The sequence below is a fragment of the Hydra vulgaris genome, chromosome 02, assembly GCF_038396675.1.
Source record: "Hydra vulgaris chromosome 02, alternate assembly HydraT2T_AEP".
Lineage (NCBI taxonomy): Eukaryota > Metazoa > Cnidaria > Hydrozoa > Anthoathecata > Hydridae > Hydra > Hydra vulgaris.
In genome coordinates, this window is record NC_088921.1 from 67,534,838 (window position 1) to 67,560,000 (window position 25,163).

The window sequence follows — 25,163 nt, forward strand, 5'->3', positions numbered from 1 at the left end:
CATTTTGTTGTAACTAATGTATAATTGTCAGCTTTAAAGCATTAAAATAATTTAAAAATTAGTTATTTAAACTTTTCAGATTCAATGCCATGATAGAAAGCACATATTTATTATTATTTATAATTATTAATTTATTAATAATTTATAACTATTTATAGAGAAAATTTTCTTGTATTGTTTTATGGACTTCATATATGTGATAACAACACACATATATGTGATGACAACACACATATAAAGCACTTTTAGCTACTAATAATCGAACTAATAACATTCATAAGAAAACTAGATACCAATCTATTAGATAAAGAAAACTAGATACCAATCTATATGCTATTATCTTTAGAAGAGCTTCTATTAAATACAGACTAGTAAATCCTCCATTAACTTTAATAAGCCAATCTCCATAGTTGATAGTCATTCCTTTAAACTAAAAAAAAAATTTATTTATAGAAATTGTAATAACAATAATATTCAGCCCAAGGAATCATGAAAAAGAGTATACACACACACACACACACACACACACACACACATATATATATATATACATATGTGTGTGTGTGTGTATATATATATACTTATATATATATATATATATATATATATATATATATATATATATATATATATATATATATATATATAAAAATATATATATATATATATATATATATATATGTATATATATATATATATATATATATATATATATATATATATATATATATATATATATATATATATAGTATATATATATATATATATATATATATATATATATATATATATATATATATATATATATATATATATATATATATATATATATATATATACGCACACACATAAATATATAAACTTAATTTTTTAACCCTTTAAACCCTTACATTGCGTATATACCATTTAATCAATAAAAAAAATTCAACAAATAAATAATATATTCCAATTTTTTTAATTGAGATTTCTTAAATTGCAATTTATGGGAAAAAAAGTTGCAATTGTATATTAAACTGTGTTTTAAAATGCATACTGAAAATAAACAGCATAAAATTAAAAAATATATAGAATTAAATATCACTTTTGTTTAAACAAAAAATAATTAAATTTTTTTTTTTTTTTTTTTGGAAAAAAAAAGCTTTAACTTTCAAAGCCACAAATGTTTTTAGAATGTTTTTTTCAACTTCATAAAAGACCTGTTTAACAAATGTTACTAAATAAAATCTATCAATTTTGTAACTTTCTAGCAAAAAGACAGTAAAAAAAAAAAAGAATGAAAAAGCTGAGTTATCAAAATTATAAAAAACAAAGTTTTTTTTTTTTGACAAAATTGCGAATTACTATATCTATAAGTATCTGTAAGCCAATATGTTTTGCAATGTCAGACTCAAGATACAACAAGTTTAGCTGCATTGTTTTCCAAATGTTATGGATAGCTACTAGTTGTGAAAGCTTTCTATACTTAAAACTTCCATATCTAAAGTTGAGTTACTAGCTTGAACAATTTTGTTGCAAAAGTTAATAGGAATTCTGTGTCACACAACTGACATAATGATGCAGATAAAGCTGATATTATAAATTGCTCCACAAACCTCATTTCTTGTTAAAGAGTAAAACTTAGCTTGAGCAAGTCTTCTAAAATCAGCTTGACTTCCAAAAGGTGATCTAAATATGTTTGACTCTATTAACTCAATGTGACTATGTGGTGCCATGATGGGAACATCATATGCCATATGAGTATGCAGTATATAATGGGATATGATGGTATGTATATGATATATGATGGGAACATGGTATATGTATATGATATATAATGGGAACATCATATACCATGATGGGAACATCATATGCCATATCATATGCCATGATGGGAACAACCAATATGCTTAGATAGTATTTTCCATCTCTTTGGGCAAGAACTGAATAAGGTGTATGCTATTTGCATAGTTTTGAAAATAGGTAGCAGCCACAAGAAATAAACACAGCAGTTGGACACTGTTCTTTTATTATAGCTTGCGCTCCCATGTATTTACCTGACATATTTTGTGCATTGTCATAACTTTGAGACCTACAATCAGCAAGTGGAATAGCATTACTTCAGCAAATGGGATAGCATTACCTCAGCAAGTGGAATACTTCTAATGTTTTTCTAATCATTTAAGTTATTTCAGAACCATTTTTGTAACTACAATTTACAAATTTAAAAAAATGTTCCAGGTTTCATATTATAATTCATGGTGAACTAGCTAATGCAAAATAATTATTCGCTCAACACAAGATGAGTATGTTGTGGAATTTAAAACTATTGCATAGTATTTTGTAGAATTCCTTTTTTTCCAAAACATGCTGCTCAACAAAATCCAAACAATCTGAAATAAATTAAATTTATGAATCATTTAAGATGTAATTTACTTGCATTTTTTGGCCTTATTTTGTGACTCAGGTATATTTAGAATGTGTTTCTTTAAAATAAGGTCGCAGTTAGAAAGCAAATTAATTAAATCTAAAAAGTTTTGATCTCTTGAAAGCAAGGCAAGCAAGGCTATTTTCTCCTAAAAAAATAACACCAATAATTTTACTTAAAATTTGGTACCATTTTTTCAATTCCACTTTAATTGATGATTCAATAAAATTATCAATACTGTCTTGATTTGAAAAACGTTGTTTTAATACATGCCATGCTAGACAGCATTCTCTATTATTCATTTCATGATCTGGAATCCTGTTCTATAACTTGCGTCAATTGGCACTGGCTGGCCAGCTTTTAACTGTAGTTAATACTAATACTGATGCTTCTATTATCAATATTAACTGTAGTTAATACTGATAATGAAAGCATTACTTAGCTTGGAACAGACACTGTTCCAAAATAACTGATAAGGAAAAAAATATAAAGAAGCCTTATGCTTACTCTAGACAAGTCAGTCTTGGGTACAATGGTCTAGAATAATGTTTCTAAACATAATTATACTTTCAAAATTTTTTTGATTTTTATCATTTTCCAGCAATTTATAAAGAAAAATCATTACCTCTGGTAACAAAATTATTTATTTCTGATTGAGAAGGAAATTCTGCTGTGATGAATCCAATGTCAAGTTATGAACTTGATTGGTGAAGTGAAACTTATTTAACTTTCTACAGCACCAGTTCTTAGTTCTGAAATTTGAACTGAAAAAAAGTTCTGAATCAATATCTGAATCCATCATATTTGTAAGTTTGTTTTTAGTTACTATTCCATTTTTGATGAATGAATGTCATTTTCACTTTTCTTTTGCGTTCATATTTGTTTCTAATTCATATCGTTGTTTTTTCATACCCAATTGAAAAAGTGTCTGTATTCCTTTTCTTTTATTGTTAACTCTTATTGTTATGCTTAACATTGCTTTGGTGATTTACCTTAGTTTAGGCGAAAATTAACTGATGACAAATTTTATAATTCTTCTTTTCTTTTATGTAACTCATGGCTACATTGCTTTTATAAATACTGATGTATTTTAAATTAAAAAAAAATTTACACCAGAAAACGGAACTAATTAGACGAAAATAACACAGATAATAATCAGTAATACAACAGGATGGCCGCACTTTTTTTGAGTTGAAAAATTGTTTTTTTTTATTATTTAAGAGGATTCTAAATTTTTTCAAAAATTAAGCAATATTCAAAAAATTTAATAAAAAAATTTGAAAGTTTAAGTTGAATGTTTGAAAGAAAACTTAAAGATCATAAAACAAGTTTAAATTAAGAGATTTCAGTAGTATTTTTCATTCAAGTATATTCTAGGAGAGTTTAGGTTTTTTTAGGAGGTTTTTTAAGTATAAAGATGTTTTAGGATTTATTGGTAGGCTTGGCCGCTTTGTACTAACAAATTTAATTGTTTTATGCCCTATTAATAAAAATGACATTCAACAAAAAAATTTTTCAAAATTAAAAGAATTTATATTTAAGAGCCTATAAACTCTTACGGACCCTGGTGTGGCTCTCCAACTGCACCCCCTTTTGTAGGGCCTAGGCACATTAAAAATATATAAAAAAAACAAACAAATAACATTTTACCCTTAACATAAGCAGTAACATGTTCATCAAAGTTATTGACACCATAAAGTTATCAAAATGATGGGATTTAACAAAGTGCCACATCCGAAAAGATACACTTGATTTATTTATTGGCATAAAAGATTTGCAAGGTTTACTGTTTAGAACGTATTCCAAACAAGCATGCTAAATTTTCAAATTTAAAAAATATATGTTTAATATAATATCAAATTAAACAATATATATATATATATATATATATATATATATATATATATATATATATATATATATATATATATATATCACATTATACATACAATATATACAATCCCAGTAGACACACATCACTCAGAAGATAATTGTCGGATGTCTCACGGACGTCCAGACATCTGTAAAATACCTAATGGACATTCCCTGGATGACACATGTCCATTGGGATATACAGTATATATATATATATATACACATATTTATGTGTGTGTATATATATATATATATATATATATATATATATATATATATATATATATATATATATATGCTGTGTGTATATATATATATATATATATATATATATATATATATATATATATATATATATATATATATATATATATATATATATATATATATCTATATACAGCCAATGCCAATTTAACTGCCTATCTAAAATTGTTTCAATCGTTTCAATGTTTTATGGTAACCCCCTAAGTGTCAAATTTATTTAGCCAACCTGATGCCAACCTATAACAGTCAGCAATCTATTGCTGACACCATTTTCTAATTCCGAGGGCTGTATATATTTATACACTTGCGTCCTAAAGGCATTCAATTATAAAAAGTTTGCATTAATAAACCAAACTTTTCACATTTTTTCATTGAAAAAACATTCAAGTAACTATATGTTTAGTAATACATAAGATAGCTGTAAACAATAGAAATAACTGAAAACAATAAAGAAAAGCTAAATATTATAATTTTAATTGTATTGCAAAATGGTATTTAAACAATAGATCTAAAAAAAACGTGTGAAAATCTGATAACACTAATTTCATTTTATGCTTTTAAATTGTTAATTTAATTTTTGTGAAAACCATTATATGTTTTAATTGGAGATTCTATTTTGAGTAGTTTAAAATATGAAAACATAATAAAAGAAAAAAATTAACCTGAAATTAAAAGTAGAATATACATGATTTATCGATTTAAAAAAAATAAGTTATTATTTTAATCTATTATTATATTGATTTTGTCAATATGAAGTGTTTACTTCAGATAAGTTTATAAATATAAATCAACTCAAACATCATATAAGTTTATATATATATAAATCAACTCAAACATCATATAAGTTTTTATATATATAAATCAACTCATGCATCAAACATATTGCCGAAGTAATCAGACAAAACTCCTTTTCTCAGCCATGCAGCATACAACCCCAATCAATTTTCAATGTTACATACGATTAATGTTAAAACGTAATTGGTACAAAAAAGTTTTACATATTAATGGTACTAACAAACACATAAATTGGTACTAACAAACACATAAATGGTACTAACAAACACAAAAATTGGTACAAAAAGTTTTACATATTAATGGTACTAACAAACACATATTGCGTTCAAACCAGAAGCATCACAGTCAGGTATGCATCACATGGTCTTAACTTAAAATTTTTTGCTTTGATTGAGTTTAAAAAAAATGTTTTATTATAAACTTTATATGAAGTTTGTTAATATTGACTAGAAGTAACCGTTTTTTGGATGCGTTGCCTTATAACATCTACTTTACCTGACCTAAACTCTTGTGTTCCTAGACAAACCTTTGAATATTCATTGCACTCATAGAGTATAACAACCTCTGTAACTATCTGTTTGCTTAGTTTTTAATCGAAATATGGAGAAGGTTTTGATAATAGTCTACATTGTTTTCTTAAAATCTGGCTTGTAATACAGGTTGTATTACAGATCTTTGAGGAGTAAAAAAAAAAACTACTGAGTTTTCTCTATTGTCTAACTGTCTTTAGTGCATGCAAGAAGTTTTATTTTTTTGGTTTTTGACAACACTTTGTCAAATTTTGACTTATATTAATTCCATTTTTGTTTCACTTTCACTTTTCAGCTATTTCTACACCTAATATATTGGTAACAGCATTTCGTGAAACAGCTCTTATGATATTGACTTTACATTTTCCATATACAATTCTATCTTTTTTTAAAACAAGCCTAAAAAATTAGGATTCAAAACTTGCAATAGTTAATTTGAGATATTCTTTTAATGTAAGGCAATCAACATAAATTTCTTTTTCTTTATTTTCTTTTGTACCACAATGTTTGCGATGCAGTGTTTTTTGCAACTAGCGTGGATTTACCAGAAATTAAAAAAAAATTTAAAAAGTAGTAAGAATGAAATAACACTAAGAAAATCTATATAAGATGCTATAAAAGAAAAGACAATTATTACTAAAGATTGTTTAAAATATATTTATTATCAAAGTTATTAACTTTAATATTAAAACTGATTTTTCATTTCATCTCTGTGCTTGCTCAAAGAATTACAACAACAGCTTTGAGCTTGCTCAATGGATTACAACAATAACTTCAAGCTTGCTCAAAGGACAGCAATAACTTTAATGTTCATTCAACAATTGTACCTCAACAATTTTCTCATGATAATTATTAAAAAAATCTATAGGATTTACTTTGCTTCTCATAGAATAAAGCTCTTAGTTTATTTTAGAAAGTTCTTAAAAATATTTATTTATTTTAGATTAAGTTTAAATTAAAGAAAAAGACAAAATACTCATGTTTAAAAAAACAACAACAATTTATTTGACTACATTAATTTTTGTTTAGATTTAAAGTTTTTGTTTAAAATTCAATGAACAATCTTGATCCGGCTTACTTTAATGTGTTATAACATTTGAATGCAGCTAAACTGAATTTTTTTAAAATGTTTAGATCAACATGAATTTTGATGTGGATCAATTTTTAATCTGGTTTTTAAGATTGAGCTCTTTAAAATCACAAAAAGATTTAATTTAAAAACAAAAACCTTAACAATAGCTGATTATGTAAAAGGCTATAATTTCTAGTTTAAGTTTTTTTCTCTTCTCTATAAGTACCTATAACAAAGATACCTTAAAAAAATTTAAAGTATAACTAGCCATATATTTTTCAGCTTTGTTTTCTGTAAATAACACAAACTCCTAACACAAAAAAGTGCAGAAAAATAAACAATTACAAAAATTAGGATTTTTTTATTTTAGTTTGAACTCTGTATACGTAATTTATCTCTTCTTCATAAATTCATATTTGCATAAAAACACCAAATGACTCACATTTGCCTTGAGGTTATCAAGAACTTTTTAGGGGCAAGTCTTTTTTTTCATTACCACTTAAGTTGTAAAGTTTTAAAAATAAAATATTGCATCACCAGACATTCCTGTTAACAAAAGTAAGATTTAAGAAATCAAAAGTAAACTATTGATGTTTGATTACAGAAACGGAAAGTAATTAATAAGTTCAGCGTTAGAAAGATGGAATGAAAGCAAATGGAATAAGGATAGACATAAACTATTTTAAAAATGTGCATTATAATATCAAAAAATGAGTAAGTAGAAAATACTTGAATTATTGGCTATGCATAAAAATGCATTATAAAAAAGCATACTCTATTATTTTTACAGTTTGGACGCTACTGGTTTACATAAGATGCTCAAGCATGCTATTCTGTTATACAAGGTACTTTTGATATCACTGATTTGTAAATTGAAAATGAATTTTAATGAATATAGAAAATCCATTTTTATGAATAGGATTAGAGAGATAAAGTGCGCCAACAAATTCTTTGATATGGGGAATAAGATCAGTTTGTTGAGCTAAAGATTCATCAAAAGCAAGAGCAAGTTGTGTTGGGCCGTGTTTAGAGAACTATCACAACTTTTACAGTAAAAGTAAATTACAAATAATTAAATGAATTTTATATGATATATGTATTCAGAATATTTAAATGTATGACGGTAAAACAAGGATAATAAAAGTTGATGTTGTCTTGAAAGTGTGACTCTAAAAAATAAGAAAGAGAGATAATTTTAGACACATTTGCAACAAAAAGCCTATCTAATAGTTTTAGTAAAAAAGATACCAGTCGAAACAAAAAAACTTAAAAAGACCTTATCAGAAAAAAGATGCTTAAGATTCTGTATATCGGAAACTTCAGCTCATTCCTTTGGTCCACCTTATACCTTCAGTCCACCTCATACCTTCAGTACATCTCATACAAATGCAAAAAACAAGGACATTAATTATGACATGACAACAATGATGGCTCATAATAATAAATAAATGCCATAAAGAGATTTTTTTATTAAATACACTTTATTGTTAATTGAAAATTTTCTTTATTTGCTTTAATAATAATTAAATACTAGAAATTAGTAACTGATATAACAACTGTGATTTTTCTTTATAAATATGGGATCAAAATTTATTTTGGACACATCTTTCATATTAAATTACTTTACATTTGTTATGGACACATCTTTTATATTAGATTACATTATTATTTGTTATGGATCCATCTTTCATATCAAACAAAGTTTAATATTAAAGATGTTTTAATTTAATTATCGATAATTTAATATTAATAAAATGTTGTTATTTATTGCATATTTAAACTCAAAAACTTAATTTACCAACTTGATTTTGGTCAAGACCAGCTTGGATCTCTATTTCACCTTGTTTTTGAAATGTCAGAATAATTAATGCAACAAAGATGTTGATTATAAAGAAAGTAAATATCACCATAAAAACAATAAAATAAATTCCTGCATAGGAATAATTCATAACCAAATGGCCTTTTTTTTCATTAGGTATATTCATTGCCTTATACATTTTTCTAAAAAAACAAACATTTTATTAATGTTGAAAAATGTAAAGGGACTTTAAAAATAATAACTTAACACTCACACATACTAAAAAACACATACATTAAACAAAAAAATATATATATACGTTGGCCAGTTATCTTCTGTAGAACACACAAAAAGAGTTACTAGAGCATCCAAGACATTGTCAAAATGAAATTTTTCATTTTTCCACTTTCTACGTTTTACCTTAAATAAAAAACAGTTGTTGAAAAAAATGTTTCATTAATAAATCAAAGAATAAATAAATAAAAATAAATTATGTCTGTTATTGTGTATCAATTATGTATGTTATTTTCTATAAATAATGATCTCAAGCATCTTCTATAAACGATGGCAAACATTAGGAGTGTTACAAATGTTTGTCAAAAAACAACATTGCTCAAAAAAATTAATTTTGCCTTTGATGATAAAGTTTGCTGATAAAAAGAGATTTTGAGAGTGAAAAAAAAAAATTATCTCAAACCTTAATAAGGATTTTGACAATATAGCAAAAGGTAGATAAGTTAAATGTTAATTTGTTTTATGGAAGTACTAAACAAATGATTTAACTTGATAAAATGTAAAAATAATAAAATTTAAAAATAATAAAAATGTAAACTGTAAAAGAAAATTAATACACTAAATGTTTAAAGAATACGCATACACATTAATAACTTCCTAGGAAAAAAAGTGTCTTAACTGTAAAATTAGACTGGAAAATTAGACCAAATTAAGTAAAAGGTATGCCTAAACTATTTATTTAGCCTAAACTAACACTTTTACATGCATTGTGTAAAATAATTAACTCTGAACCAATTGAGCATTATTTTCGTTTTTTATATTCTAAAGATACAAAATAAATAAACTTCAAATAAAATACAACCAAATTTGTGCAAGATAAAAAGTAAAGGACACATTTTCTTAGTAAAACACTTAAGTTCCATTATATCATTGAGTTATTAGCAATGTTAAAAAGTAAAATAAATATTTTGTAAAAAATAAATAAATAAAAAATCTTAGCTAGAGTCATCATCAGCAATCATCAGCACAAAAATGTATTAGTATCCACATTTCTTTTTGAAAAAATACAAATTTAAATAAATAAAATATATTGTTGGACTTATTTTTGTTTATAGTAATGCATGTTGTTTCAAGTAAACAAAATAAAAATAAAAAAATTCTCTCCAAGGAGAGTTTTTTGCAGGTTCTTGTAAAACTTGACTAGTTCAGCCGAATAAAATATTTGAAGAAAACAATCTCAGTAAAAAACTCATGCTATTTGAAGGAAAAAAATCTCAGTAAAAAACTCATGCTCCATGTTATTACGAAGTTATTATTCTATAATAATATTTTGTAATAACAGAAGGACTCATTGTCCTGCTGCCTTGTAGGATAGACTTTTTTAAGATAAGGCTAGGAAAAGCCAACTTTGACTTAACACATCCCCTGCTTTGCAGAACTCGGTTGAGTAAAGGCTAGAGATGGTGTCTTGATAAAAATACTTTTTGTGGGCAGACATTAAATGTATCTTACTACTGTCTTGTAGAAGGCCTCCTAGGCAAAGACATAAGAGGTAAACTAATATTATCTGTTAACCAGCTTCACACCTCTTCTTAATCTATCAGGCTGGTATAGATTTATTTATAATACATTGTTTCTAGTTTGGGATGTTGAATGCTAAATCTTCTTGACTTAATGCATCGATTATGCTTTTGTTTTTATGACTAGACAGCTCATTTTATTATCTTGTAATGAAGCTCTAAAACTCATTTTTATGGTTCTGAGGTCGACTGGTAGTCAGGTTTCTTAATTTTGTGGTAGCTCTCAGATAGGCTGATTCTATCAACAGCTTAAAAGTATCAGAGTATTAACAGTGCCATGTTGCACATGAATGGTGTTCTTATTCGTACTTTAGGTGTGTAATCCCTCTCAACTGTTACAAGTTAAGCTTAACTTTTCTCCATAGTTTTTCTCTCAATTTCCAATTTTAACAATTACTTTCAGAAAAATTCTCCAGAAAACAGGGGTTTGTTTACTATTACTAAAAATTGTTCGAAGATTTGTTCAAATGCCAATTATTCTTAGGTTATAAAATGTCTATAATAAAGGCAAACCAGTTATTCCACCTCTCTTGCATGGTTTAAATTTTGTTAAATTGCCTAATAGTGCAGTCAATTGGTGACAAATTTATATGTTTTTGTGCTATTTGGAGTATAAGCATGAAACTTGGCCAACATGTTGATTATATTAAAATAACCATTTTAAGACTTAGAACCACTTCCAAAATAGCTCCACCTGTCTCCATGTCAACCGGATCATGTTTGTAGCTGGAAAAAAAATCTTAAAAAACGTTCATTTATGCATCAACCAAAAGCTCATTAAAAACGCAGCAAAAAATATAAAAACACAATATGTTAAAAATTAACTGGTAACGAGAGGCAGGGCTTTAAAAACCTTAAAGGGGGTAAAAGCATAATATTTTTGTACCAAATCATATTTTTCAATTATAATTAAATATTCTTATGACACAAATGATAAAAATAAACCTTAATAAAAATTAAAAAAAAAAAAAAAAAATAATACTAAAATATTTAATTTTAATATTTAATAAATAGTTAAAAACACAATATTATAGATCAAAATTTACCCCTTAAAATTTAAAATAAACTTTAAAGACCCCTTATATTTGAATCTTTTGGTAAATTATGAATTTAACGCTCACAATTGCATTTATTTTTGAAAGCAAATACTAATGATATCTTCCTTTGAGGGATAATTAGAAATTGATTGCAAGGGGTTAGTGAGATCTTCAAAGTTTCCCCAAGTTTTCCAGGAATCAAGACACTTTACAAGATCGTGTAATGAAATGAAGCGTTGTGTGAAGAAATATATGAATGTCTGCTTCCTCATAGTTGCAAGGCTCATGATTGGGTTTGAAGATATTTTGGTTTGATTGATTGACTTAGTCCACATAGGTCACTACTTGGACTTACTTGGACTGAAAGAATCTTAAATAATTTGTTTTTGTTCTGATTGACACGAAATGACGAAGAAATGACTGCCAATTACTTGAAATTTTTGATTTGGGCAACACATATTGAGGAATACTCTGTACTCTTTTAACTCTTGCGGATTCTTTAAGGCTGTTCTCTGTATAAACGTCCCAAATAGTATCAACTCTTGGATACGATTCTAACTGTTCCAAAATGATTTTCTGGAATATCTTGGTTGAATAATTTCCGAAAGTTTCACAATTCTTGGGTGATAAAATATTTACAACTACAGCTCCATCAATGATCAAACATTCTACTAAGGGTTTATCTTTAAGTGCGTTGTGGAAATCATTGAAACAAGTTAAAAGATCTGATCTATTTCCACTGCGTAACAGTTCATCTTTTGAAAGAGACGGTGGAAAAAAGTGGTTTTCATGAGCAAAAAGCTCATTAAGGTTGCCATCTCAGATCTGGCAGGAAATATACTGTTGCAAAAACAACTGGCAGGTTTTTTTGAGCACAGATATTGGTGATCTTTTAACTTCCTTTTTATTGACATAACTAAAAAGTAGTAGCTTATTTCTTTTTATTGGATTTAAGATAGATTCTTAACACTTCTTTATTCTGGTTTGGAAAAAATGGTTGAATATTTTTTCTCCAAAATACTCAACTGAATTAATATTATTTACCACTTTTTGTCTTTGATATCATGGGTATCAAGCACCAGAAGATATAGGTTTTAATCTTTAAATGGATTAGCCATGTTTGAAATTACATCAAGTAAATTCATAACTTAAGATGCAAACCAACTTTGATGGCATTTATTTTACTCATGATGTTTGAAACTTGTTTCCACAAAATCATCTTTATCATTTTCTGCGTATGGTAAATTTGATTCAAATTCATTTACGCATCAAAGCAACTCAGGTCCACAAATCATCTAGCAGAGTATTTCTTGGAAATCTTCTATTAATCCAATTGCACCTTGGTAAAGTTTGCAATTTTTTATTTTTAATGCATGGGTGTGTCACTTATAAATAAATAAAAATTATTATCGAAACAACTTAAATCAATTTCGTATTTTATGATAGGCTTCTTAAATGGACATTTTATCGTTATTATAACAATAAAAACAACCTCCTTCTAATTTGACGCATTTGTTATTTTGCTCATGTGCATGTTCTAACCCAATTGAAGAAAACTTGTTCCTTGTTTTGTTTACAACAAACATGCTGTTCTGAAATTGTCTTGCAATTTCTGGATTTGTTTCTTCCAGTTAAATTACATCTGGTAAATGTACGGATAACCAGCGCAAGTAATACATATAGTCCATTGCAAAAAACCAAGGCAGCAGTTGTTGAATGCACTGCCTATACAAATCAAAATTTCCAGTCCTTATTGACAAACACAAAAGCTAATACAACCAACTCAAATCTTTGTTATTGATCAAAATCTAATTTTGGGATAAACCTGTTCACAATCTTCTTTCCAATCATCAAAAGGTTTTTCACATCTTTCATTTTGAATCATGTAGCCTTGATAAGCTTGTTTTGTCAAAATATAAGCAGCAGTTACCTATTTTGGAATTATTTTTTTTACTTAGAGCATTTAGAACTCAAAATTTTCTGAACAATAATGTTTAGTAATTGTTTAGTAACTCATCCTTCCTAAAAATGAAAAAATAGACTTTAAAATTTACCTGATACACACTTCTTGTTTTTGATACGTGTGATGCATTAAGGTACAATTCAGCTTTTGCTGCTGATGAAATCTCTGCTTCAACTAAAGCAGAACATCTCCCAGAATCTTTCAACAAATCTCCAAATGTTTTAGGCGCCGGCATTTTAAAATGAAGTGGTCCCATCATAATGGCAATAGCTTTTTCACCGCTGTATTCTTTCCAATTCCACTGTTTATTCAATTTTTAATAATTTCAGGGGGAAAATACTATGGGCTTGATTGTCTTATCAAAGTGTTTTTTTTAGAAGCAAAAATAAAAAAATGAACTTGTTTTATACTTTAATAAATAAAAATCCTTCAAAATTTTTTACATTGTCATTTTAAAAAAAAATGAATGTAATTTTTAGTTTTACACGCAATACTTCTATTTGACCCTTAGGTTTATAGTGTTTTAAAGCCCTCTAACTTGTTATCAGTTAATTTTTTCCATATAGTGTCTTTATTTTTTTTTTCTTCATTTTTATTAAACTTTCGATTGGTGTATAAATTATTGAATTATGAAAAAGTAAAATTTCGTTGCTATGGACAGGTGCTAGTTTCCATGGAGACCATCTATGGTCATTTTGAAATTGGGTCTGAGTCTTAAAACAAATGTTTTAACCTTACCAAAATATTCACAAAGTTTCATGCTTTTACCCTAAATAGCACAAAGTTTGCACCAATTGACTGCACTATAAAGACAAAGCTGAATTGTTTGCTAAGATCTTTTTATCAATCTCACCTATTGATTCCACTAATCACATCCAACCTGATAAAGCTGACAAGCAGGTTGATTTATTGCTTAAAATTATTATCACTCCAGCTTCAGTATCTAAAGTGATTTCCTGCTTGGACTTCTCTACAGTTTGTGACCTGGAAAATATAACTGTTATAGTCTTGAAGAAGTGTTCTCCAAAACTGTTGTCTATACTTTCAAAACTATTTAACAAGTGCTTATCAGAGTATTGTTTTCCAGCCTGCTAGAAAAAAACATCGGCTATCCCTATTATCAAAAATTCTAGAGAGCAATCTGATTCATTTAACTACTGTTCCATTAGTCTTCTTCCTATTATAAGCAAGGTTTTTGAGTCTTTAACAAACACTTAATCTTTCACCTTGAATCTAATATCTTACTTTCTAATCATCAATATGAACTTCAATCTTCTCATTCTACTGCTGATTCACATTCTATTCATTCATTGTTATTTCATTCATTCATTGCTAATTTGTTAATCATATTAACCAATAGGTTTTTTTGTACAGATATCTGGTCTGCAAGATGAGCGACTATCATTACAGATAGATATGGAGAAGTTATGGCTATCACTCCCTACATTTCTAAAGCATTTGATAGATTTTAGCATGCTGGTCGTCTCCATAAACCAAGTTATATATAGCATTATAATCAAACCAAAAATTAAATTAGATACAAATCTTCCAATTTAATTTCTCAGACATTTAAAGTTTCACATTCAAATTTAGAAAACTATAATTAAAAATAAAAACTACTAAAAATAGAAAAGATGTTTATGTTTTAGATAATTTTGACAATTATAAAAACCAAGAAAAAACCAAGTGTCTGGCAGTTTGACAGTTCCTGAGTAAAAAACTAAAGTACCTTAAATGATTGATATCTTTAATACAGACCATGTTTTCAGGACGTAATTACAGAAAAATACAGAAAAAGTGGTTAACGCTATGATTGAAAAAACTAACAAAATAGTAAAAGCAGTATAAGTTGTGTTTTTGTATTGTCTTTAGATAGAAAAAGATGTAATTCTTCTAATCTTACTGGTTTTAGAACTTAAAGGTGGGAAATATAAATAGGTATAATTACTCTTTGGCTAAAATGAAACATGTTTAAAGGTTTTTTTTTATTTTATAGGGTTAACAGGTATTGAATAATCAACTGAACTATTGAGTGACCAAGCATCATTACATAAACATTTTATTAGTCATGGCCAAGGTTTTAAAAGATTGAAAACTCTTGCAACTCCTGATGTGATTGTAAAAAAAATGTTATTAACTTAAAACTTTTTATGTGTGCAATACTTCTTGCTATTCACGAAATATGAGACAATTGTTTATGTTTTTTTATGTTTTTTAAAAAATGGTTCATAAGAACTAATATAAATTTTGAAATAATGATTTTTCTTTATTGCTATATCACATGTGTTTATTTATTTTTGTTGAAAATTTTGTTTATTTGTTTTTTTGTATTAACAGATATAAAAAAATTAAAAACAGTGATCATTAAAATATGAGATTTTCTTTATATTTAATAAAATATTTAAAATTTGAATAATATTTGTAAATTAAAATAAAGCTTATGAGCCTTAAATATTATTTTGTACTACTATATCTACATATACTAGTACAAAATAACATTTAATAGCTTATGTGTACTAGTAAGTATGTGAAAAAAGTCCAACTTCTTAGAAATGGATAGGAAATATCCCCAAAATTAAGTAACAAGCACCTAAATTCATTATTTTGTAAGCAATATCTGAAAATAAATAATATGCTCCCAGACTTCTTTTTATTAGTTTTAAAACTCTTTAGCCTTACAGCTTTAAAATAAAAAGAATGGTAGACCTGGTCAAAATTTGTTTCATCCTCCTTGATTCACCTGATGGTTTGACAAAACTTTTCAATGAACACAATTTTTAATAAACAAAAATGGTTTCGTAAAAATTACGTTGATGCTTGCAAAAGATATTTTAATTTCCAATTTGTTTTTTTGATAGGTGAACAAAATTCCAACACAAGAAATTTACTTTAATTGTTTTGTCATTCAAAAAATCTCAATTGAGCAAATAAACAATGGTATTTTTTTATCTAATTTTATTTGTTTACCTATATCTTTATCAAGTTTAATTATAAAAAAAACGAAGAACAAAAGATTTCATGAAATTTACGGTATTATAGTTGCGTATTTTATGCAATACACAAACGATTCATACAATGTTATCATCTGGTTTACAAAATAACCAAATGTTTATCCATTTCATGAACTAAGTTCACAATCTGTGTATAACACATGCACTAAACATTGCCAGGGGGTATTGTAAAACAACTCTGTTTCTTCTTCAATCTTTTCTTTTTTTAGTTTTTTCCTTCCAATTCTTTCAATTCTTATAATATTTTTACCAACAAGTTTAGTTTCATTAGTATTTTCATTAAAAGTATAGTATTTTCATAGTATTTTCATTAAATTTCATTTCATAGTATTTTCATTATTATTATTTTATTATATATATTTTTTTTTTATTTATATTTATTATTCATTATTATTATTTTCATAGTATTTTCATAGTATTTTCATTAAATTTCATTTCATAGTATTTTCATTAAAAAAAACTTGACTTTAATTTAAATGCAAAATATTATCCAAAAAAAAAAATTTACTATTGTTATAAACTATTTTATTATCAAATAATACTATTGCTATAAACTATTTTATAATAAAAAAAAAATATTTTTAATAACTTACTTCCGGAAACATCTCTGTATCTTTATATGAATTAGTATCATACTTGAAATAAAGTCCTCTATTAAAAAAAAATTGTGATGCTAACAAATATAAACAATGTTAGTATGAAAAAAATTAATACAATACATTATAATAAACTAAATGTAATTTAATAAACTTAATAAGAAATAATAGCAATACTATCTAATAAAAATAAACAAAAGTTAAGTAAAAAAAAACAAAAAACTTTATACTTGCATTCATCTTCATTCTTTATAATTTCATCAGTGCAGTAATAGAACTTTCCCTGAATATAATATTTCAATTTTTACAATAAATAATTGTATATATAGCCTAATATTCTCTGATAATTTTATAAGTTACATAACTTCAATAATTTATGTTACCAAGTACAAATATAATATTGTATAATTTAACTTAAAAATAATTTATATATATATATATATATATATATATATATATATATATATATATATATATATATATATATATATATATATATATATATATATGAGTTTGAGTAGGATATATTCAGTAACTAAATTAATAGATGTTAACCGAAATAATGTCATAACTATAATAAAAAAATACATATATGTATATATTAAATATTAAATTATTAGATTGATGAAGAGACTTTCCTAGGAGTCTCTATGCTGATTTAACAGTTTATCACATCGAAATCCAATCTTTAAATGCATTCAAAGTTGGAGCCTTTACAGTGTGCTGTGTGAGAGAGTTCCAATGGACCGCAATTCTGTTTGTGAAGTTCGATCTCTCTTCAGATCCTTTTAGGAATTGACGGTCAAGCTGCTTGTCATGGCCGTGCAAGTTGTACACCTCACGCTCAATTAGTTGGTGCTTTGGGACCAATAAAAGAACTTCGTCAATGTTGTTGAAAATCTTGAATTGTTAAATTATATGCCTACGTAAATGACATTCTTTAAGGGTGGTAAGTTTGATTATCTGCAGGCGCTTTATTTTATCAAAATGGCTGCTAGATGATATTGTCTTAGTGACACAGTCTTGAACATCCTCATGTAACTTAATGGCAAATTCTAAATGTGACATACATTCTATAGAGACCGGACATACATTCTATAGAGTGTGCATTACAAAGATTAGTTTCTACTGCGGAAAGTATTTTTGAGCCTTCCTAACATGCGATTGGCTGTGGATGACTTTCAGGTCATTTGAAATGAGAGTTCCAAGGTCAAATTCAATAGTTGTTGTTGCAATTATGTGGCACATGCCATCGGTGGTTTTTATGGAGTACTCATATGATAAACGATTCTTAGGACAACCTGCATGCATCCCTTTACATTTGTTGATGTTAAAGTGCATGAGTCAAGTATTTGACCAGGTAACCACTCATAAATGTGTTCTCCTAGGACAACACTTTGCTTACAATGTTTTAGCCACATTTTGATCCAAAGTAGCAGCTTGTTGTGAATGCTATATGCTTTCAGTTTATGTAGAAGACTTTTGTGGGAGACTTTTACAAATGCCTTAGCAAAATTGGTGCAGATAATACCAGCACTGTAACCTTGGTGAATAGCCTCAGCAAGTATATCGTGAGCTTTGAGGAGGTTAGTCAGAAGTCCCTTTTTATGAAGAAAACCATGTTGATGCTTGGAGATTAGATTGTTTTCCACACGATGCGCCATAATATGTTTGTGAATTATTCTTTCCATTACTTTGCATCCCATTGAGATAAGGGAGACTGGTTGATAATTGTAAGCCTTAAGCTTGCTTGCTTTTTTAAAGATGGGAGTAATTTTTTCCAATGGTCAGGTACAGAACCAAAACAATAAAGATTGTCTAAAGATAGAGTGGAGTGGTATTGCAAATGCTGCAGCGCAGTACATAATACACGTGGATGGATTCCATCTACATCAATTGATTTAGTTTCTTCAAGATTACTTTAAAGAAGATGATTTTGAGCGTCTTCAATTGTGAACCAATTTTCATTAGTTTTAGATGTTGCTCGAGTACAATCGTGAAATATTGGCATACTGCCTTCACATTTAGTTTTAAAGACAGAATTATAATAGTTATTGAGGGTAGAGCAAAACTATTACAACAGATATAATGTTTATATCTGTTGTAATAGTGCCATTGTCTGCTTCGATTGAGCGAAGAGAGTCTTTGACTTCTTGTTTACTTCTGACATAAGCATGCACATTTTTTGGGTAAGATTTTGAATCTTTGACGAGCTTCTTCTTGTGGTCAGTTACCGCCTCATTTATGGTCTTCTTTACAACTTTGCAAGCAAGTTTATGTTTTGCTCAAAATGCCTCATGTGTTTCCCGACCAGCTGCAATATATTTACCCCAGAGCTTCTCTCTTTTGAATGATGAAGTTGTTGTTGGAATGAATTTAATTACTGTTTGTTGTTGCTTTTAACTAGAATCTAGTAATTTTCATGCACAGAGTATCCATTAAAAGTTGTTATCCAATCTATAGACAACATGCAGGTTGATAAGAAATTGTAATCAGCTTTGCTCCAGATGATTAAATTTTTCATCAGAGTAGTTGTTGTGTTGTGCCTGGTCAAAACAAAGAGTTCGTGTATCATGCAGTGGTGTACTCTCATGGTTGCCCTGTGGCACGGACGACTCATTTTCTCCAAGGGCGACTGAAATTAAAAAAAAAGTCTGTCAGTAGCCCGGCAGGATGATCAGACAGTTTGTTACTTATAAGAGTGTGTTTGTTAATAAAACAATATTTTAATTGAAATAAGAATGCATCTTGAAAAATAGAGTGGATATTTAAATAATATTTAAAACTTATTAAGGAACTTAAACAACTTAATAAAAATGTACTGTATAAGAAGCTTAGCATTATGAAAAACGTTACTAATGGTCCATAAAAATGTGCGTTAATTTTAAAATCAACTAATAAAAACTTTTTATTGGTTGATTTTAAAATTAACACGCGTTTTTATGGAATATTAGTTACGTTTTTCATAATGCCAAAATTTTTATTAAGTATGTTTTTATAAAGTTGTTAAAGTATTTGTAAAAGTTCCTAAAATATTTGAATATCCACTTTTTATTTTCTAGATGCTTATCTACCTTTATTAAAGTTTGGAATTACTAATGTTGTTTGAACAAAGAATGAACTTAAAAAGTTATAAGTGCTTTATAACAGTAATAACACTATTATAGTTTTATTAATTTTATAATGCAGTTAGTGACTAGAGTGTTGTTACTTTAGCAGTCGTAAGTTTATTCTTTTCTTTTTTTTTTATAGCTTTTTTCCTTAAAAATGTATAATAATTTGCTCCTTAAAAACAAAGTACACAGCTTTGCATAAACTAAATTTTTAAAAAAATCATTACATTCACCTGAGAAAAAAAACAAAAAAACTTCACTCCGGACTACTGACTATCATTGCCAACAACTCAAATGAGAAATTTTGAAAAACTGTTTCAGTCATCCGCAGGGCGAATGGGAAAAAACTGGAGGGTACACCACTGTCATGCAATGTACTTAACCTCCTGGTGTATTACCTAGATGATCTGCTCTGGTGATAGTCTATGGAGCAAATCTAGTGTGCTACTAAAAGGGACATCCTTATACTGGCAATATATTGGAAATGTAACCAGCTGGATAAGATTGGATTCATTGAGACATTCTTAGAATTTTAGATCAGTTGGGTGCTTGTGGGCTAAGTAGGCAATTGTTGCTACTGTACATCCTTCTTTAATGGATTTGTAAGACGTTTTCTTTAAGATTGAAATCTCCATAAAGAAGCATTGACAAGCAGCCTAGTTTTTGAAAAATAATATTTACTGCTAATATGGTAGCTAAAAGACAAACAAAGAAGTCATCATTGAAGTCATGAGGACAATAATTACAACCAATGAGAATGACATTTTTCCTGATTTTGATCACACACCATATTTGTTCGATTTCAGATAAGTTAAGTTGGGCAACATTTGTTTTTTCAGCTACAATATTATCCTTGATGTAGATGGTAATATTGCCTCTTCTGTCCACACAATGCAGTTGATAATGGTTGATTGATGTATCAGAATTGCTTGTGAACCAAATTCTGTAAACCATGTGACATGTGGTAACAGTGATGGATCTCAGATGTATCTTTATTTAGTGAGCAACGATTGTTGTATATATATATATAAATATATATACATATATATATATATCAAGCCTTCCCGGGAAGCACGTGCGGTTGCATGCCTTGTACGTCTATGCTTAAAGTAATTATTTTAGGCAACTTGACCACATTTTTATACAGTGGTTTAAAAATTCACAGCAAAATAAAGCTATAAGAAACTAGAAAATAAATTAGCAATACGCAAAGAAAAGAACCGAAGACTATACAAAATAGAAAATCTAAATAAAAATTAGGTAAAACAATTTATCAAAAAAAAGAAAGAAAATTTTGTCAAAAAAATAATATACCTAAATATTTACTGTTTTTGTTTTCTTATTTTTAAAGTGTTTGTTATTTTCAACTACCAAAATTGATACAAGTTGAGGAAAAGAGTAGATAAGAATATAAGGAAAATAAAAATATTTTTTGACATACAATTTTTTTGCAACTTTTTTCAGTCAGTATATAAAGAAAATACTTTATAAATTGTGTTAGAAACACAGCACAAGAAAGCGAGAAAACCAATTGCTATTTATTTGTAAAAAAATTTATTTTTTTCAACAAGTTTTTCATGTAAAAAAATGAAACGATGATGCAAAATTTTGCCTAATTATAGAAGCCTCTTTTAAACTTTTGTTTAAGTTTTTAAATAAATTTTTTTTAAACAGAGCAATTGTTATGTTCATTATCTCTAGTAACTTGTACTAAAATTGGAAAATGGGCAATATAAAAAGAAACAATTTTATACATGCATCAAATGTGGTAAATAAATTTATTAAAGAAACTATATATTTTAATTTGTTATTCTTTTATTTAACTTATTCCGTCATAAACAAAAATTATTAATCAAATAATATCTTTTACAATAAATAAAAATTTATTTTCTTATTTTCCTATTATAAAAGTATTGAGAAAAAAATTTTTTAAAAGTAAAAAGACTTAAAAACGAATAAACGTAATAAATGAATAAATGAAAGAAAAAAAAATTAACAAAATTTTTTATAGCTCAAGCGTACATAGCAAATTTGTTTCTTATTTTATGGACTGATAAAAATCGTGAATAAGTTGCATATCAAAATTTTCAGTTGTTGTTAAATCATTATAAAAGATGTTTTTTTTAAAAAGAATTCAAAAGAATACAAAAGTTGTATAAAAATTTTATGAAAATTCTTTTTTTTTTTAATTTACTTTTTTTAATTAATAAATTTTCTAGTTATTTAATTAAACTTGATATTTTGTTAAAATTTTGTTTCCTTATTTAAAAACCTTTTTTTTTCTTAAAAAAAATAAGTTTAGCTTCATGTTGCGTATCATTGAAACGCTTTTTAAGTTAAAAGATGGGTACTGCCATGGTCAGTTAGCCTAAAAAATTTACTCAAACATAAACAAACAAGGCGTGCAACCACACGCACTTCCTGAAAGGCTTGATATATATATATATATATATATATATATATATATATATATATACAAAATAGATAATGTATTATTATGGTATAATAATAATACAAATACTCTTGTGCGTTTAACAGTGCTCAATATTATTAAATAATAGAGCAATATTTATTCATTTATTTATAGAAAATGAAAAAAAACAACTTTTGATGGAACTCTGAGTTTTACGTTTCAAAGGTATTAAGTCCCCGGTGTCAAATAAGGATAGTAAAAACTTCTTTGAATGCTGGCACTTTGATATTATTTCATATCTTTTATTAAGTAAGTTTTCTCCTTTATATGATAATATATGAAATTTTTCGCAGAGACAAAGATTACAAAGTTTTGATGCTTGGTTGTAGGGATTGCATGGTGCTATTATTTTCCATGTAACAACAGGTTATATATATTTTTCGATTTTAGCTTCCACATTTCTTTGGAAAGTTCAATGTAATTTTCATATTTAGGTGCATTTAAAGATTTAAGTTGGTTGGCATATCTTAATTTAAAAGTGGTTTCACTTATACCGAAATAAACTTTGTTTTTGAATTGAGGATCTTCAAAACTTACAGTGGCTTGGTATACGATATTGCTAGAAAGGCATTGGTTATTTAATGGACAAATTTTTTTATCTATGCAGTTGCATTTTTTTGATGTTTCATTTTTATCGCTTTGTAAAATTTTGTTGTTATGTGCATTTATTAGAGACTTGACATTAGGCATGCAACTAAAGCTAACTTTAATAAAGTTTCGAATAAAAGTTTTATTAAGTCTGTGTCCTACTGGAAAGTGTTGGTCAATTAAAGCTAAGAAGTGATTTCCAATTTTAGTTTCAACATTTTTGCTAAACGGGGGGTTGTACCATATAATTTTACGTTTGCGATGTCTTTTTTGATTATTGTTTGTATCATGATTTACGTAAAGCCTCTTTATATGGAAGAATGGAATTATTGAAAACAGTTTCATTTACTGCCATAGTCAATAATCTTAACTCAATATTGCAAGGGATTTCTTTTATTATATTAGCTGGATGGTTTGAATCAGAATGAACATAAATAAGTTAGTTATTAGGTTTACAATATGGTTGATAAGAACTGTCAATCAGGTTCAATATTACATCAAGGTAATTGACAATTTTAATATTACATTGGATGGAGATAAGTAGGTTGTTACTTTTAAAAATATGCGTAAAATGTTTTTTGATTTTCTCCATTTGTTGGCCGCTTCTGTTTTCAAAAGCAAGCTCGTCGTCACAATACAAGCCAAAATAATTTTTATTGTAGTGTTGAGAGAGCTGAAACAATATAAAAATACCAACTAATTCGCAAACTTCAGCTTCATCAAATGCTCCCATTATGACATCAAATAATCCGCCTCTTTTCTTTATCCAAGCTTCATTGTTTTTAAAAATTAAAGATTTTCTTGAATGATATATTAATTTTTTATTTGCCATTGATTCAACTGTGGTTTATTTTTTAATTCATTAATAATTTTTGATAAAATAACTTTACTAATTCTTCCTAACTCAATTTTCGAAGGATTTAAAAGGCAAGCTGAAGGGTTGTTAATAAAATTTTCTTTTTGGTCTTTTAAAGTAAAAAAGCAGCCAGATGATCCTTTTATCTCAATATTTTTATACACTTCATGGTGGATTAAAAGGTTTTTTCCTTCCTTATTTATTTGATCTTTTAGTTCTGGCATCGATTTTTTGTAGGTGGAAGTAATTGCGTTTGTTAACAGTTTGTTGTATTCATCTTTAGATAATTTATACAAATTAGATGTTTTGTCTGCCTTTATTAATGTTTTATGCAACGTACGTATGGATTTCAAGTCTTTCTGCATATTAATTTGAAACTTGCAGTTTACTTGACAAAATTTTATTGGTTTAATTAAGTTTATAAGGTCTTTTTCGAAAGAACGCATTTCATTTATTTGTGATGGGCATTATAATGATTTGACTCTGTAGTCTGTATAATTTGAATCATTTCTTGGGTAGTTATTTATGAAAAAGAACGCCATCCATCTCATTTTCTTTACGAGCATTTCTGTTTTGTTTAGTAGTTTTAATTTATATTTGTTTTCAGATGGAATCGGTATATTTTTGATTGAATATTTCAAGCATATATTTTTCATTTTGTTGACGACTTGAGAAGAGTGCTCAACTTGTAGGAGCAAATTTATACATTTATGTATATATAATGTATATTATAATTTACATTGTTTTTATACTTGTTTAGAAGCTTGCTGTCAGTGTCTACTTTTTTGACATGTATGTCCTTAAGAACATGTAACTTTTATCTTATTCTAATAAACTTTATCTATCTAAAAATCAATGACTCATTTATTATTCATTACTTTTTTTCATGAAATAATAACACAGTTTTACACCTACTAGATAAAGAAGGAGTACAAGCCAAGAAAATTTTCTTCTTACTAAAATAAATATAACTA

At 27.0% G+C, this 25,163-nt stretch overlaps 1 protein-coding gene across 3 annotated transcripts in view; it reads right to left on the reverse strand.

Annotated features, from left to right (window-relative positions):
* Positions 1-25,163, reverse strand: part of LOC136077124 (voltage-dependent R-type calcium channel subunit alpha-1E-like) — a 196,415-nt gene that overhangs the window by 41,865 nt on the left and 129,387 nt on the right. For all 3 annotated transcript variants that reach the window (XM_065791765.1, XM_065791766.1, XM_065791764.1), the window contains exons 24-29: positions 17,390-17,442; positions 17,157-17,214; positions 9,058-9,158; positions 8,743-8,941; positions 4,055-4,219; positions 323-430 (exon numbers count right to left, since the gene is read on the reverse strand). In XM_065791765.1, the coding sequence (XP_065647837.1) occupies positions 323-430; positions 4,055-4,219; positions 8,743-8,941; positions 9,058-9,158; positions 17,157-17,214; positions 17,390-17,442 (684 nt within the window). The remainder of the gene's footprint in view (positions 1-322; positions 431-4,054; positions 4,220-8,742; positions 8,942-9,057; positions 9,159-17,156; positions 17,215-17,389; positions 17,443-25,163) is intronic.